The 18,479-nt window shown below is 42.8% G+C and overlaps 1 protein-coding gene across 7 annotated transcripts in view; it reads left to right on the forward strand.

Moving 5' to 3' along the window:
* TOM1L2 (target of myb1 like 2 membrane trafficking protein) overlaps window positions 1-18,479 on the forward strand; it is a 57,585-nt gene that overhangs the window by 1,923 nt on the left and 37,183 nt on the right. For 5 of the 7 annotated variants that reach the window (XM_025894508.2, XM_025894509.2, XM_025894511.2 and 2 more), the window contains exon 2: window positions 17,652-17,736. In XM_025894508.2, the coding sequence (XP_025750293.1) occupies window positions 17,652-17,736 (85 nt within the window). Of the gene's footprint in view, window positions 1-9,596; window positions 9,616-10,500; window positions 10,520-17,651; window positions 17,737-18,479 lie in introns of those variants that run through there. The other 2 variants (XM_029957791.1, XM_029957792.1) reach the window with 2 other exon arrangements.

An 18,479-nucleotide genomic window follows, 5' to 3' on the forward strand; every position in this document is an offset into this window, starting at 1 on the left:
CTGGAGAAACCATGCTCTGTTTCCTTGATTTCTTAAGCAACAGGAATTCTAATGCCTTTTTTATGGGTCACATAGAATATAATATTCAAAGCCAGGTTGGATGGGGCTTGGAGCAACCTGGTCTAGTGGAAGTTGTCCATGGCAGGTCTTTAAGGTCCCTTCCAACCCAAACCAACCTACAGTTCTATAATGTACAGCTATGCATAGTGTAGCCTATAGCTTTTCTATGTTAATTTATGGAATGATGGAAGTCTTTGAAAATTGTCATGGAAAAATTTTGCAGAGCAAACCTCTTTTATTGTAGTCTCCTCACCCCTATGTGCAGGGGCAGCCCCTGGTCAAGGTAAAAGGCCCTTGAACTGGTGAGTCTCATGCTGTACTTTGAGCAGGGCTGGACTCTTTGTCAGGATATATGGAGCATATGTATAACTTGCTGTTTGTCCTCAGCCATCTGGGGTGTTTATTTCTGCTGCTGAGGGAGAGAAGTGCCGAGAGTCAGAGGATAATAATGAGAACAGTACAAGTTAAAAATGATTTTAGAGTGAATTTGCTTTGTTGTGTTTGGCCATCGGACCACCCCTGCCAGGACAAGCTGCTCCTGGGCCAGGCCTCTGCCTCATCTCTTTATTGACAGCTTTTTTAAGCATCAGTCAGTGGTTTGAAGGGACTTAAGAATTGGTAGGGGGGAGGATGGGAGCAGTAAAATCTGCTATTTTAGCCTCTTTAACTCTGGAGTGCAAAGGTTTTCACAGCTCTCACATCCCTTTGCTCGCTGCCAACTTTGGGGCTTTGAACACTGAGCTGCTTCCATCAGATAAGGTCAGGTGTGCAGCTTCCCTTAATGCAAAATTCAGCTGCACTTTAAGAATGGGTTTTTTTCACTCCCAGGGGGAAGAGATAGCTGCAGATTTTATTTTGGAAGACAAATTTTTCTGCTTCTCCTGTTGCTGCTAGTTATCCCTTTCTGAGACAGCAGTAAAACAAAAGCATGCCTTGTTCTCAGACACTGCTATTTGCCCAGTGCTTCCACAGTTTGTTTTCCCAGTGAGCTTGTGGAATGTAATTTTCACTTATGTTTCTCTTCATTCTTTAAAAGAAACTGAATAATTTTGTATTTCTGTTTAAACATATTGTGTTGAACACAGTTGTGATGTTTTCAAGCAAGGCCTAACACTCACCATAAGGAAGAAGTGCAGAAAATCCTGTAGGTCCATCGGCACACCAAGAATGTGTGTTCTCTGCCAGGAAGCAGCAGAGGTTCACGTGAAGATTTAATTAGGGCTCTACAATGTCTGCAGATAAATGCCAGGTCTGAAAGAACAAAGATGTCAGAGAAGGTTTGGGGAGAGCCTAGAGAGGTAATACAAGGGATTTTCTCTTTTCTGCTCTTTATCTGGATAATGTCTGAAGCCAGGCAGGCTTTTTATGTTAACTCTTTTGCTTAATGTGGGAAAGTAATGCTGGGATGAGCTCAGAGGATTTGTAATGGAGATGGATAGAGTCTCCTGCATCTAAAGTGCCAATTGAAATGGCAGCCAGGTTCCTCATGGCTGAAAGCTACCTGAATTTTGGGCTGGCTTATATGGTACCCTCTATTCAATTCCCAGTGGTGTCATGGCAGAAACTGTATAAGCCATTACCATGGCTGCTAATTACAACCCTCTCTTAATTTTGCTGTAATACTTTGATTGACCTGTGGCCACTGAACTGTCCTTGTATCTTCAGCAAGGTCTTCTCCTGAGCAGAGGGGGTAGGGTTTTGGTGGGATGTTGTGTGGAAGGCAGGCAGCTGTGCCTAAGAGATTCCTGAACTCACAAAATCATTTTCATTCCACATTACATTTTGGCTGGAGGTTGCTGAGAAGGGAGGTAATATATAAATATATAAACTACAAATCCCATTCAAGATTTTGTAGTAGAATCCAAAACTTCCCAAAGGTTTTGTGAGGTGCTTTTCAGAAGATCCTCGTGGAGGCTGGTGAGAGTCCAGAGGGTGGAACTGGGTGCCGTGGCTTTGTAGGCTGCTGAGTATGTTGGGGTTGACAAGATCCTTTGTGCCACTGGGTGCTGGCCCTGTTCTTGCAACTGAACTCTTTATTTTTTTCCAATTAATACTGTAAATACTAGATCCTTAGAGGAAGTCTATTTTGAAAAATATCCTGACAAGCTGAGGAAGAGAAGAGCAGGAAGATGTGTAGGAAAGCAGCGCTGACAGAGTGCTCACTGTGTGGAGAAGGGCTGGCCTGGGGAAAGAGCTGCAATTTACAGTAGTGGGAATTTGCCTTGAGATTCACCATCCTGCCATAAATTGCATTTTTATCTTTCTTTGTTCAACGGAGCCATCTTTAAAGTGTCACCACTCTATTCAAGGTTATTAGAACAAATACCCTTCCTGCAGGTTAGCGAAAACATCCCCGATGATTAAAGCTGATTGAATTACAGGAATGTGGAGTGCTGGTGACTTTTTTTTTTTGGTCATTCTGCTTATTTGATATTGGCCATATGGCTTACACATGAGAACACAGGAAAACCTGGTTTAGTGCTTTTGGTTTTTTGCCCTGGAGACTTCACAAAGGCTTCAGGAAAGTATTTATTTGTTTGAATCCAAACCAAGCTCTGCTGCTGCCCCCCTGCCTGGCTCCCTCAGGTGAGGAGGGCTGAGCTGGGACAGTGAGGTGTGAAATGAGGTGGTGAATGGGGGCATCAAGGTCCCTTTTGGTTGAGCTGTGAGTGCTGCTGAAATCAGCTGTTCTCCCTGCAGCCCGAAATCTGCTTGACCCGGAGCCAAAGACCTCCGGGAGAGACATTCAGCAGCTCAGTTAAGTGCACTGAGACCTGAAAGTTAATTTTTAACGATATAGTAGAAATTAAGTTGTTCTGTGTGACTGGAGGGGGGTGGCTCAGGTGCTGCTGATTTACAACCCTGGTCCCTGTTGATGAAGAGAGGTTTCAGAGCAGGGTGCTGGTCTGGGCACGTGCCTTGGAGTCTGTTTTTGGAGGAGGAACAGTGCAGTGATTTAATACAGAGTATTGTTTAAGGAGGCTACAAAAACAAGGTTTCAGCAAAAGATACAGAGGCACTTTATTGAAGCAACAGTGAGGCAGACAGCTTTTCAATTGATTTTTATCAAAGCACTTGCAGTTTCCATTCAAGGCTATTAAATTGATAATATATATGGTGGATAGTGTCTGTTTCCAGAGCTGCTGTTTTGTTCCCCCCTGTTTTTTTTTTCTTTTTAATGGGAAAATGCTTGAGCTTGGGTGGTTTAAAACACCTTTTTATTTTCCTTACCATCAGAAGCACTTGAGCCCTTTCTTCACGTATGAATCTTAAAATAAAAATGGTTCCTAAATAAATGAGTTGATGGCTACATGCAGGAACAGAGAAATGCATTAGAGGCAGCAGCCCATGGCAGTCCTGTGGGAGGCATTAATCCAGGCTTTCTTGTCCACATTTTCCCTAAGTTCCCTTCAGAGTAAACTTACTACTTTGCTGTGCCGTAAGTGGAACATTTTTTTAAAGACAAGCCTTTTCCCAATGCTAGAAGTCAGTGTTTAAAGTGCACACCATAATCTTAGGATCTGCTCCCAATAAAATTCCATTTTTGCAGCATGCTGTTGGGCTCTGAATCGTCTCTCTCTTCATTCATTGCATTATAATAAAAAGTCATTTGCATTTACCCATAACCACAGAAGCATTGTGCCCTGTTCTAAGAGAAGCTTTCCTCAGTACAAGGTGGCAGAAACTTTTCTTGCTGTGTCAAAAAGATGAGTTTTGTCTTTGCCAGCAGTGAAAAGGGCACAAGAAGTTCTCTCCTCAGAGTTTAAGTACTTTTTCTAGGTACTCCTGTAGCTGGTCAGTTGTTAGAAATCCAGCCCCCCACTGCTCATTCAGAATTGTGCTTGTCATGCAAAAAGAGAGTCTGATAAAGTGCTTTTAGTTTTATAAGATTATTTGGATCTGCTTTCACTTCACGACAATGGATTATGTTGTAAGGAAAATCTCCATGAAATATGAAAATGGATATCTTTGCTTTTAAAGGAGCAAATAAATACTGAGTCATGAATCCGGCAACTTGGAGAGAAACTACATACACGTGTGAAGCTGGGTAATTAGTATAATACCATTTAATACTGGGTTTCTAAGACTGGATTTATTTTATAGGCACAAAAGCAGATTGTAGTTCATGAAGGTATTATAACATGTATTTTTGGGTAATGCAGTTTTATCTCTTTCAGCACGATACGCTTAAATGTGTATTCCATATGCTTCTAATATAAATCTATATGTGAGAGTGAGGGCAGCTCGTTCCCAGTTTGTTTCTGCTCTGTTCATGGACTCAGCAAATTTTTTTTTTTAAACTGCATATTTAAAATATGCTTGACTAAAACCCACAGAAAATCCCCACAAACCCTTCCAACCGATCCAATATTTCACCCAAAACAATGTTCACCAAAAAAAAAAAGTATTGTGTGTTTTCCTTAGTTAAGAACTGTTTTAAGTTAGTCAGACTTTCCTTTGTTTTCATAAGCTACAGTGAGTTTTTAATTAACGATTCTTTGAAGGTGATGAAGCCATTTGGTGGCATCCTCAGTGATAATGGTGAGTGGAGGGGCAGCAGCAGCTCTGGCAGAAGTTTTGGTGAGATGATCCTTCCTGGGGAAGGTGCTGCGTGGCACCTGCAGGGCTGGGACTCTTCAGGGCTGGCCCAGCAACCTCCTTCCTCATATGGTGTTTCATACTTGACTAAAAATCATTTCACCCTTTGAGTTTTGGTTTCAAAATCTGTGCAATGTGTAGTTGATAGGGAGCACAGGGAGAAAGGATGATGTGGGAGCCCTGAGAAGCGAGGCAGTGACCCGAAAGCCCAGCCTGGGTAAACACAGTGATGAATCTGAACAGATCACCCAGAACTAGTTTTCCCACTTTCTTGTTTGCATCTACCTGGAGAATTCCTAGTTTTCTATATAAAAGACACTTATTGCTGAGTATAAAAATCCTATCAAGAATAAATAAGCCTCGTTTTCCATATTTGCTTATTCTGCTGATGGTTCTCCCCGGTCTTTTCCGTTACCACCAATGGCAAAGGGCTCATTTAAAACTGAGGATTTTCCAGGACAAAAGATACTGGTCTAAAGGCTTTGCTAGAGCTGGATCTCTCCTCCCTTAAGAGCAGCTCCTTTGCTCCAGGTAAACATGTCTTTACACAGCCCATGGAGCCAGATCTTCCCGTCTGTAGGTAACTCTTCCCATTGCTCAAGAAGGGGAGATGCAAATAAATCCAGCCAGTCTATTACTGGCAGCACTGTCCTTAAATTGAAATATATGCTCTGTGATTGTCCCATACCTGCCAGAATTTTAAGGTGTGCTCCATAATGTAGTAACTCGTTTCAAAAACAAAAACTAGAGAAGAAAAAATGTCCATGTATGTACATGCCCTGTCTGTGTCTGAGCAATTCCTGGCACGGCTGTGTGTGGACTATTTACTCCTGGTGCTGTATGTCTCAGTTCACAGCATTTGGCAGCTCAGCATAGTCTCAGAGAGCATCAGGAGACTCAAAAAAAAAAACAAAAAGAGAGAGGATATTCAGAAGAAACCTGTTGAATAATTTGGTTAGCTTGTAAGCCTGCTTAGTCCTTGAGAGTAAGGCAGTCTGTTCCCCAGCTGGTCCTCGGAAACCTTCTGGGTTAAATTGCTTTGGGAGGAAATTCTTTGTTCAAATTCAGATCAAAGAAAATGTACACAAAGTGAAGGCACAGATTGGTGTCATAAACTGTGTTTGAATCCCAAGAACTTTGCAGAGCATTGGTTTCTTGCTCTTAAGGCAAGAAAGACTTTGTTGCATCCCAAATGTGGTCAGGAATGTTGTTAACTTGGGCATGTTGCATCCTCTGTATTTTCATGGGATAAATCTACTGCAAGAAGTGTGACTGGCTTCGTGTTTGACCCAAATAACAAAAATGCATGTTTCTTGCCTAGCTGAGTAAATGCAGAAAAGTCCCTTTTTAAAATCTGGTATTTCCTGACTTTTTTTTTTTTTTAACTTTTATTTTGTCTCAGTTATAACTTTCTGCATTTATTTTCCTTTTGGAAGGAAGGGGGGTCTTTCCTTGCCCATAAACACAAAGAGCTACCTTGAGCATATTAAATAAATTGCAAGCTTCAGCAGCTTTGCCAGCAAATTTTGGAAAGTTTTTATGATATTCCGGGCCTACAGGCTTGCAGTGTTTCACAGCTCCTAATCACTTTGTCTTCTGAGACTAATAAATATGTCTGTTTGCTCCAATCAGTTAACAGAGTGTTAAGGAATTTCACCAGTTAATTGCTTCCTAATTTAAGATCAGGAGAGAAAATATGCAAACTTTATTGGAATATTTCATTTGGATTGAGTCTGGAAATCCATCTCCACACTGTGACCCAAGTTATTTCCTGGATGCTGTCTGGTATTTTCCTGAGCAGTTGTTATGGGATATAGGCATGATAATAAGATGATTGACAGTGGGAGGTAGAGGTTAAGCTGGATGCAGCATATATTTGGGATTGGGGTACTCTTATTTCACATTTAAGCTGTTGTAGTAAATAGCTTGTTTTTTCATTATCTTTGAGCTGCCCTTTCTCTGATGATTTTCGTTGTTTTAATTAGAAAGGTATTTTGCTGAAAAGAGCGATCTCAGACCTTTGTGAAATTTTCTGCTAGTACAAATAATGGTAAATCTGAAATCACTTATTAGACAAGAAGTTGTTATGGCAACTATAAGATGGTTGGCTAATCAGAGAGTGAGATCAGTTTTTATTTACAAGTGTAATGAGCAATTAAGTTTGAGCAGCTGTCAGACTTGGAAAGTGATTAAAGTTCAGCAAACAACCCAAATGGGTCAGTGTTCAGTTCTGATGGTTTTCTGACTCTGCAGCTTGATCATCTGTGGGTTTTACCTACTATAATTAAAACTGCCTTTAAAATCCCCATCCGTGCCAATGACTTGGCATAGCCAGTGAGTAATGAAAATTCCCTTTTCCAACCGGGTTCTTTAACAGGTATTGACCTGGAGTCTTGCTGTGGGTAATGAGGTATTTCACGTGTAGCATTCCTTACAGCAAGGCTCAGTTTGGATGCTGGTTTGCAGAATCATCTCCTGGCTGTCGGTGATCACCAGGAGGGAGCTGAAACGGCCCAGCCTCGCTCAGGGCTCGGAGCACCTCTGAAGGCTCTCTTTCATTAAAGGCATCATTATGCTGTTGTTGGTTGCTTAGGAAGCTGCTGCTGGGCTCATAGGAAGGACGTGCACAGTGTGCATGAACATCAAACCCTAAAGAAGGGCAGAAAGTCTTGATTCACCCAGAAACGTACAAGAATGCCCAGGAGAGCCGGAGCTGGTGAAGCTCAGTTGTTGGGCTGGTCACCAGTGACAGGGCAGGTTGCTGGTCCTCATGGCCTTCCCAAGCAGGAGCTGGTTCTCTGCAGATTCCGGAAGATTGGACGTGTTCACAGTGGGAAAGTCACCTTCCCATCCATATTCTGCACCAGATCAGCCCATTTCATTGCTGGGGTTTGCTTCCCTGCTGCACGTGTTAAATAAGCCAAACTGTTTGTAAGCCTTACTCAAAACCTGTGTTTTAGTTAGAATTTTAACTGTCCAAGGACCAGTGGAGCTGTTTTCCAAAAGTATGCTGTAGTGCCCTGCTACATTTACATTTTTATTAATTTTGCCACACTAATAGTGTGATGTAATGGAGGTGATTGCAGTGGAACGTGAAATGGATTGGGACAGCTCCTGACCTGAAGAATTCACGAAGTCGTGTGACTAGATAACACAAGTTGCTGAATGGGGACTTAAGGGAAAATTAATATGACAGTCTCAGAAATAGGCATTTGCATACTTGACCTAAACTTCTGGTATTTACATTTTCTATTTATCAGTCTTTTCCAGGCTTATCTACAGCAGTGGCACATGAGAAACAGGGCTGTAGAAACGGAGCAGAATTTTTAGCAGGGTTATATTAGAGACCAAGAAATCCGCATTTCTCAGCCTCCAAGATGGGATTGCACACATGTATGTTGTTATTACTGTTGCCTGATTTGCTCTCGGGTTTCCTGAGAGGATTGTTTGGGAGTGTTTATCTGCTAAGCTTCTGCCGGCATAGCAAGCCTGGCTTCTTGGAGTGGGCAGCTGGCAATGGAGCCCTTCAGTGACCGCAGCGTTGGCAAAAGTAATTCCTGTTACCCAGTGGAAGAGGAGCCAGCTCTCCCCTCTTCCCGTGGTGAAAACACTTAGTGTATTCCAGACGCTGATCTTCAAGCCGCGGAGATCTTGAAGAATTGGAAGGGGGTTGGAGCTGGCTGCCTCTTGCATAGGCCTGCTGTGGTCCTGTAGAGCAGTGTGAGGGAAGGCTGGAAAACTGAAAAGCAAACTGGAGCTTTCACGCTAGAAAACGTGAGCTGTGAGCCCTCAAAAGCTGCCGACTCCTCTGTCTAGTTCACTCCACGTGTGGGATAATTGTGGTTTTCCAGAGGACACAGCTTCATAGTTGTAGATATGTAGGAGAGCTGGGGGTGGGAACGTGGAATAGTTACTTTAGGAGTTGTTTCATTTCATTCATAACACGTTTTAATTACCACATACAAACGTTTGCTTAAAAATCTGCTGTAGCAAGGGAGTAAACTTGTTCTTGTAACTGCTTCCTTGTAGGAATGGGAGATTTTGCCTATTTTTCCCCCCTCACTAAATAATGTTTCAAGTTTATTTTAAGCGTGTGAAAATGTGGGCAATTGACTCATAACCTGTAAAAAATAATACAAATAATACTAATGTAGGAGCCTGATGATTCTCTCTGCTTTATAGTTTGTTTGCAGCAAACAACATGTTACAAGTGAGCAGGTGGGAGGGGGAGTTTTAAATATATGGGGATGGATTTTTAGAGTTTGCAGCTGACGTGGATTAAAAATTCTTAGAACATTTCATCCATGAAAGGCAATTAGTTTTGTTTTATGAATATGAAAAGCACGTAGCTTGTAAGTACTGGAGTGAAGTCCCAAGTGAGTTATTAGAACTTGCTTTACTCATGTAGTACAAAATTAGCCATCAAGAGCTGATAGATTTCAAATATAGCTCACTGACACACTGATCATCCATAACTTTTCATAAAGACATTTTTTTGGGCTCACCTGTAATTACTGGATGCTGTTGAAATCCTGAATGGGGCAGGTAGTCACAGATCAGGACACCTCTTTGCTCTTGATGGTGATTACAGCATATTGTGCAGCTGAGATATTGAATTGTGATACCTCTCTGCCCTCTTTCACAACTTTCAGCTCCCCCTTTCTAAGTTAAGGCTGATAAAATGAATGGAGTCTGCTCTTTTTTTTTATTTTTGGCATTAGGATAAATTCATGTATTAGATGATTTTTTTGGAATATCTGAGTTATTTGTGTGATGTGTCTCAGTGGTGAAAGAAGCTTCTCAGCTACTATCAGGTGTTTTGAAAATTACTATTTTTCAGCTTCTTTGCCTGGTTTCTTTGTCTGGATTTTTTTTTTTGCAGTGAGGGAGAGCCAAAGACTCTGCTATTAAGAAATTTGGTATTTCCAGTGTTGATCAACCGATGTTACTCATCCAGTACGTCAGTGTTTTAACACCTGAGATTCTCAGCTAAGGAACTGGTAGCCCCAGTTAAGGAACAAGGTCATCCGAATTCCACGGAGAAATTAAAACAGTATAAAAACTCTTTGGCAAGTGCTGAGCTAAAATCCAAGTTCTGCCTGTGGAAATGACTAAATGTCGAGTTGTTGTAGAGCACAGGCTGCTGTACAGTGGCCAAAGGAGGAGGAGATTTGGGTGACCATCCCAATTCACTGACCTGTTTAAACAGTGCTGTGCTGATAAATTCTCCCCCCCGGAGTCACACGGACACGTCGCAGCAGTGGAATTTAGAAAAGGCAAATCCGAGGGAGACTGTTTTGTCACCTGGGAGGCTTTAATTTATGGTTTTGTGCCTCTCATCCAGAGAAGAAAGATGGACACTCAGAGTGGGATGATATTAAACTGCTGGAAGTGCCGCCTAATAGATCACAGATGTTTGTCAAGCAGCAAATCATCATCCCCCCTGACACAGCAGGATGAGGGGACACTGTCACGAGATGTGACGTGTCATAAAGGAACATTGATTTGTTGCTCCCCTACAGTAAATCACACAGCAAACATCTCCATTCAAATCCATTAAAATCCATTAATACAGGGCGTAGATTTTAAAACTGCTCTGACATTTCTGATTGAAGGCTTTGGCGTTATCGATTCCTGACGTGAGCGGGTCACTGTTTGTCAATCGTCAAGTAGCACCATCATCTGAATGTCACAGGGTTTGCAGTGAGGTGGGAATCTGGCCAAGGTCACTGCTGAAAGGGATGAAGAAATGTGCAGTGCAGGCTGAATTTTGGGGGAGAGTGCCTCTGAATCATGCAAATGGCTTCATGAGCTGGGAGCTGCTGCCGTATGACCTCGCGCTGAAGGACGGCTATTTACGGTACACGGGTCAACATGTGAGCTCTAATGAGTGTCAGGGCATGGGAGGAAGGAGGTTTTCTGTGCTTTCTTTCTAAAGCCATGTAGAATGGAAAAGTCAGAGGGATTTCACTGGGTTTTAAAGAAGCAGTAGTCTCTCTCTACCATCTGTTTTGGAAGAGAGCAACTTACATACACATGTCATTCAGTGGAGCTTGCTGTCAGCAGCAACAATTTCTGCTGATGGGGGAACTTCAGGGAGAATATTCATAACAAAAGTCTTTATTGTATAGAAACACACCGTTCTTCTTGGGATCCTGCTTCCAAATGCCTTTAAGGACTGTGACTAAACCACTGTTTGTGCCTGAGATGAACATCTGAGTACAGAAGCTGCCTGGACCAGGTTCCCCTGCCAGGCCGTTTTTGTGCAATACAAGAGGGGATGGGAAAGTCCACCTGGTTTTACACCCTCCAATGCATCAAGACTTTTGAGATGTGACAAACTAAATGAGTCGGGGTGATATGCTTCCTTGCCTGCTCTGATATTACTATAAGTCTTTCTGGTTTGTTTTTCTTTTAGTTCAGGTGAAGCTCTGATCTGAGTATGAAAGAAAAATCTTCTTTGTTGTACAGCTGTTAATATTGGTTTAATATGTGTTAATCCATTCACCTTGCTCTGTTTCTGAAACTGCAGCACAGCTATGCTCAGTTAATCACCTGGAGTTTCAAGCTCCTGAGAGGCTGAATTTGTGGGAGATGGTGGGTGATGTCTTTCCTGCAGCATATCTAAATCACAAGAATGTTGTAGCGTGGCTGTGGCTGCCATGTGGTCCTTAAAAAGGCACAGTAATTACGTACTACATATTCATGATTGCAGGTACATGTGATTTGGAAAGCAGGTTGGAGGAAGTTTGGCATTTGGGTGGCACCTTCAAAAAGAAGAAAACCTGAAAGTTAATTGGAGAAAATGACAGTTCCCAGTTTACTGCTGTGCCTTCCGACAGCACTCGAGCTAAATACTCATTAGGACTGCACATGTGCATGCCCATGCTGTCTCGTTATTTTATTTTAACTTAGACTCCACAGCCATCACCAGCTATGATTATTCATTTATTCAGCAGCAGAAACTTGGGCAAAACAATGAGTGGAGGATAGATGACTAGATCCCAAAGAGTTTCAAGGTGAGCATAGCTAAAAATTGAGTGAAAAAATCCCACCAGTCAAAGGGGATGGCCAGTGCTGCAGCAGTCCAACCCAAATCACGCTTTCTGTAATGCCTTGCTGTTCAGATTGAGCCCGTTTGTTCTAGCTGACTGGCTTTTTCCTTGGAAGTGTGAAGCTCAGCATTTTCAGAGCAGTGTGAAATAAGGAATGTAGAAAAAGGACTTGGAGCAGTGAGGTGGCTAATTGAAAAATGCTCTTGGAGCCGTGTGCTCTAACAAAGAAGCTCTGGCAGGTTTTTATGAATAAGTCGCTCCACAGTTGAGTTTTGATCTTGAGTTTCGAATGAGTTGCATTTATTTTTTAATAGCAGTGTTTTGATAAAAAGGAACAATCCTCCTGTTGGTTACCATAATGCCTAAGTGGCCGTGACTGTCTCTAAAAGCAAATATAGAGAAACAAGAATAGACTGTTGGGTTCAGGAGTGTCCAAGTGTGTTATTTGAATGTGGCTTCCAAGTGATGTGTCTTGAACTCAGCAGGTCTGTGAATGCTGAGGGTCTTTAGTCTTATCTTCATTTTGCTTGGACAGCTGAAATATGTTTCCATGGCCTTTGGATGGTCTTTCCACAGGTCTTATTGATAGTGCTGTGCAGATCATTGATGATTTGTTGAATCCAAGAGAGACAACTGCAGTCACAAATGTAATGATGCTTTAAAGCAAAACAATTCTATAAGCTACACCTCAGAGATGTCATTGTTGAGCAATCTTGTCTGGTTTGCATTGCCTTGCAAAACTCTTGATTTTTTCCTCAAAGTCCAGTCTCTAAAAGCATTTTGCTTTTGCCTTCAGCTGATAGCCCTCACTTCTGAGAGAGCAACACTGCACTGAAGGGAGGGCAACCAACAGGATAGAAGTGAAAAGCTGCTGATAGTGTGGCTTCTTCTGATCCCTGTCACATATTATGCAGAGTGAAATATAACACATCTGACTGTTTGATTCACTAATTTGACTTGTGGAGCACAGCTGGTAGGCAGGTGGACTGTTAAGAGACAAGACAAAGATCTAAGATCTGCAATCTTCTGAACTTCCAAGCAAAAAAAAAAAAAAAAAGGCAGCCACAAAAAGCAAGATGTTTTATGCTACTTGAACAGCAAACCCTGTTGGAGGGAAGGGGAGAAGTTTGGAATCAGAACTTTCTTGCTTTTGGATCTCTCTAACGTGATGGACTGGTGTGCATGTTTCTTTGCATAAATAGGAGGTGATTTTGTGCGTGTAATTCATCCCAAATGTATGAATTGAGAGCCTCTGAAGCATCTGAAACATCTGGAGAAGACCCAAGAGAGAAAACTGTGATTTCTCCAAACACAAAGATCTGTTCATTCATGAGATTCTCTGGTGTTCAAACAGAAAACAGCAGTTCTGCTGTTTTCATTTAATGTTAATTTCTAGCTAGTGCTACCCTTTTGTCTGTGCCATTCTGCACCACCACAATGACTTATTGGTGGACCTTTTGGGGAGATTTTCACCTGGCCCTGTCATCATTCAGCTGGAATAACTGCTCTCTGCTTCCAGCAGTCAGATTTTCAGTCTCAGCTGCTTAAACCTACATATGGCACGTGACTAAAGTAACATAAAGATTTCAGCTTGTGCAGTGCAATCCTGATAAAAATCTCCAGGCTGTCTCCATTGGTAGGTTCCATATAATGGTCAGAGGTGAGATTGGAAGGGGGAAGCAGGGAAGAGTGAGGAGTTCTGCTTTATCTCATCCATACGTGAATACAGGCAAATTTTAAGAGTTTATCAACACTGGAGCAGAAGTAGTTCGGGCAGAACAGGGCTGAGAGGAGCCTCTCGAGGACAACCAGTGCTGGTGTTTCTCTGTGAGGTCACTTTTGGGCCGGGTTCAGGATGGGCGGTAAAAGTTCTCCTGGTTTTTCCTGCATTTATAAGATAATTCCTGCCCTGCCCTGTGCAACCTGTTTGTTACGGGGTGATTACACGGGAACTTCTGACCTGATTTCCTTGTGGTGACATCTCAGGTCGGAGCAGGTTGCTTGGGAAGAGGTTTGGCTGGGGGTGTGTGCCCGAGACTGTTTACACCAGGAAGTTTACACTACTGAACCTTCTGAATTCCATAAAATGCCCAGGATTTCAGCGTGAGCAGGGAAATGCTGATACTGCCATTTGGCAGAGTGTGGAAATGCGACCACAAGAGTTGGATCTCAGAGGGAAGGTGTGAATGAAAAAAATAGCAGTTTTTTCTCCCTTTCCTTGCAGACCACAGAGGAGCTGGTGCTGCCTGTGCATATGCAGTGCCCGAGGTCTGCCACGTGTCAGGCGTGCAGGGCCAGATTGTCTTTCTCCCTACCGGAACATTTATGCTTTAATTTGGGACACGTGGTGGGAACTGATAGCGTCTTGTTTCAGAGGGAGACTTCCTGATAATCTCACTGGTATCAAGTCTCTGTGTGAGACACAAACTCCCAGGCCAAGCTGTATCCCAGCAGTCTGGGAGCGGCTCTGGAGTCAGGAGCTGTGCAAGGAGCCCTTGGCACCAGGCTGGGAGCTGCCAGCCCTTCTGTGATTAAACTGCGATTAAACTATACCAGAAACTCTTCAGTTCAGGGGGGACTCCTCCACATCACCTTCTTGCTTGTCTGATTTAACATTTCTCATTGCACCCTGGAATTCTGGTCACGTTCCAGAGTCCTCATGTGAACTAGTGCCATTTAGGTGCCTTTTAATGAGTGAAAAAGGTGGAGGAACTGGTCACTCTTTTAAAGGGGATTTGTATGATTTGCATGCCATTCCTTTGCTGTTCTGTGATAGTTTCTGTTATAAAATCTGTTTACCTTGGCTGTCATATCTATGTGCTGTTTGAGGAGGAGCCTCTGAGAAATGCAGGGCTTCCAAAATGTCCGTTAAATACTGGACAGATTTTTGCGTATTTTTAATTTATTACATTTTGTCTGTGTTGGGCAGGGGTTCTCTAACAGATGAGTGCAGGCAGAGCTGTTTCACCAGAAATCCAGAACTAAAACCTGCTGTGTTTTGGTTCTGGAAGAGCTCTACAGGCTTTCAGTTCATTGCAGTGTAATATTGCTCTTCAAACAAATCCCACCCAAACCTTCTCTGCAGCCAGTGAACTCCTTTGTACAGCTGAGAGAGCACTGCAGCAGCAAATCTGGGTCACACACCCTACAAAGGACACACGACTCCAGATGACAAGTGCTCGTGTGCTCCCTGTTGCTGAAAAAGAGACTAAAATTAGCTTCCAACTCTTACTTGAATTAAAAATTACCCAAGGGGAAAAGAACTAATTCTCAAGAAGACAACTGTTATGTCTTAAACCCACACAGTCTCAGCCATGTATTGCTCCCAACTAAAGAACAGAAATGCAAAAATAAAAAAGCGATAACCAAGGTTTTTGGGAGAAAGGGGATTTTGTTTTCCCTAGAGCATCTCAGGTGGGGAATACGAAGGAGGTTATTTGGGGCCCCAGATGAGTGTTCCAGTGCTGAGCTCCATACTGTGCTGCAGCAGCATCTCTTCACTCTGCCATCTCCAAAACACCACAGTTTTTACCTGTGGAGTGCTGCCATATCCACATTTTGTCAAAATAAACCTTAACTACATGGGTTTTAGAAGAGTGAATTGGCTACTAGCACAACTTTGTGCAGGATCAGCATTTTCCATAATCATATATAAAAAGTGATTATAGCAGACCAGAGAGTCTGAACATCTCTAAGACACTGATGCCAAATGCTGTCAAGAACACACAAATTTGTTAATATAGTTTAAGATTAAAGAAACAAATTGTGTGCCCAGCTTCAGGAATACCTTCTCTTTAAGGCATAATCTTTTATTTTGGAGCATTTGGCTTAAACATCCTTTGCAGCTCTGGGGATCACCACCTCCAGCAGATCAGATGTAGTGATATTTTTCTTTATATCTCTGACTATTAAGGTTTTCTTTCCAAATGTTAAATAAAATGTTTTCCTAAGCAACAAGGACTATATGGAGCTGAAGGCAAATCACATTCTGTAGCAATAAAACCTTATGTACAGTATAGGAACAAAAAGCAACTAATAAAAGTGATTTTTACAAGTAGCTTTGCACAAAGATAAATTCCTGTATCCCAGAATACATTAAGTAGCTCTGCCTGCTGTATATTAACAATACTCAGTAATCTGTCCAGTATTTACTGGACATTTTGGAAGCTGTGCATCTCTGAAACAGAAAGAGTTTTCCTTGACCAAAGTCAACTTTACCATGAGGTGGTATGGCTGAAAAAGGTCCAGCTGGGAGTTTTTTAGCCTCTGTTCCCTCCCTGGTGAGTGCCTTGCAGTGCTGCTGCTCAAAATGAGAAGTGAGGTCTGAAAAGAACATTCTCCTGTTCCATAATCTCCTTTTCCACGGTGTCCTCTCCTTTCTGCTCAGCTCTCTCTGCTGGGATTTTGCATAGCTGCCAGTTTTGTCTCAGACTTCTGTAATTACTGTCCTTGGTGGAGCTGTTTTAACCATGATTCTGGGGTAGAGGAGTCACTGCAACTTGAATTACCCAGACACAGTCTTTCTCCAAATAATGTCCCATAATTATGGCCTGTGGGCATCTGTATCCTCAGTCACAGTGATGGAAATGTTAATAGAAAAAACCAGTGTTGGTAAACAAAAAGAGAGATGTGAAGTCCTTGGAGCCTGGTCTTCCCAAACAAAATCTGCCTTGTTCCGGGGGACAGATTGGGGTTGGATGCAAAGACAGAAGGATAGCTGGAGAAAATGGTACTTGTGGTTTGGTTGCTGCTTTAAAATGTTTAAAAGGGTTTTTTTTCTTGGTTTACTTTACATTTTAAAAATGCTTTTGTTTACCCTGTTTGCCTTCTAGCATTGGATGCCAGGGATTTGTAGAAAACCCAGACTAATTTAGAGGAGAAGGTCATGTTTGGCTCGAAGGTCCCTTTTTTTAGGTCTCTCTGGTGACAAGGCTTTACCTTCAACTTATCATCATTCCAGACTGTGGGTAGCTGATAGGATTTGAATGCTGCAAGTGAGGAGTGTGAAAAATTCCAGGGATGTTCTATGCACTGCTAGACAGAACTATATTGATTTAGGAGGAAATCCCAAGGAGGAAATAGTTCTTGTCAACTGATTACTACAAGTTACGGTTATGCTACTCTTGCAGACGCCTATAAATTAAACTGCCAACAGTTGGCATCTGCCACTGTCACAGTGCTATAGGTCATCCTTCCCTGGGAACTGAGGGATGCCAGAGTGACTTACCTGCCACAGAAATACTGAGGGAGGATTTGGGAGTTGGGAGGAAGGCACAGTGTGCTTGGGAGGCGTGTAAGTGGCCCCAGTGTGGAGAGGAGACTGAGGACCTAGTGTGGGACAGAGGGAAGCAGTGCCTGACCCCCTGGCAAGCAGATATGGAGGGACTGTGGTACAGGAGCCCCCAGCACAAGAGGTGCCCATGAGTGATATCATGACCTGAACTGTTATGTGCTGAATGTTTTCACGTGGTAGTGGTTCTTTTCATGCTGAAATTCCTTGAATTCTGTCTCCAGGTTGCTCTTTTTCCTCCCTCGACTCACATGGAGGTATTATCTGCTAAAGCAGGGAAGAGGTCATGCTGATTTTGGAGGATATTTTCCTACCTCATACCTTGCCAGCAATGCAGCATCTGAGGAGTTTAAATTGGAATTAGCTGACATTTTCCTACTCTCCCAGGAATTCAGGAGTCTTTGAAGAACAGCCCATCTATGTGGGCTGAAGGTAGTGAGCTTGAGGGATAATTGATTCTGTCTGGAAATCTCTATGCTGATCCCTAAAACCAGGAGGGAAGGATTGACATTGTTTACTGTCAGTGGGGATTTGGGGTTTTTTCTGCTTTTTCACTGGATAGTTTCAGCTCGGAGTAACTGAAGATGGATTGAGGTGCAGACCTAATCAGGAAGATGTGAAAAGATTTATTTTTCTTTACTTTACAGAAAAGGCCACGGATGGCTCTTTGCAGAGTGAAGACTGGACACTTAACATGGAGATCTGTGACATTATCAACGAGACAGAAGAAGGGTATGTGCTACTTCAGCAGACTTTGAAAGGTCCCTGAACACGATCTTACTCAGCATGTGAGGAGGTGCAGCGAGGCTGGGGGCAGGTGCTCAGGGTTTGGATGCAGTTTGCAGATCAGTTGCTTAGTTTTCCTGCTCCTTAGACATTTCCTGCTCTTTAAACCTTTTGGAAAATACTGTATGATACAGTACTTGTAGTACCCAGGACCAGGTGCACCTACCATAGTAGGAAAAAATTCTTCACTGAAAGGGTGGTCAGGCATTGGGATACACTGCCCAGGGAAGTTGTGGAGTCACCATCCCTGGAAGTGTTCAAAAAACATGCAGATGTGGCACCTGGGGACATGGTTTAGTGGTGGGCTTGGCAGTGCTGGGTTAATGGTTGGACTCAATGATCTTAGAGGTCTTTTCCAACCTAAATAATTCTGTGATACATTCTGTGGTCAGTCTCTGCTTGGGAGGGCTGGCATGAAAAATGTATTCTTGGAGAGGGTGTCGAGTTTGTACGTCTGGGGTTCCTGATTTCAGCAGGTGTATCTCTTTGCAGTGCTGCAATGCCTTTAATTTCAGCTGTTTGTATGGACAGCTTCTCTGACAAACCTCCTTCAGCACCAGAAGGCTGTACTGCTTGGTAGTCTGCAGGAGAACTGACCACTGCTCTTATGCCCTGGGCCTTTGAGTGGCTGTCAGTCTTCCCTGCCTGATCAACAGCCTGGATTTTTGGAGACTTCAGGCACTCCTGCA

The sequence above is a fragment of the Manacus vitellinus genome, unplaced genomic scaffold (genome assembly GCF_001715985.3).
Source record: "Manacus vitellinus isolate BGI_N305 unplaced genomic scaffold, ASM171598v3 scaffold_12_pilon, whole genome shotgun sequence".
NCBI lineage: Eukaryota > Metazoa > Chordata > Aves > Passeriformes > Pipridae > Manacus > Manacus vitellinus.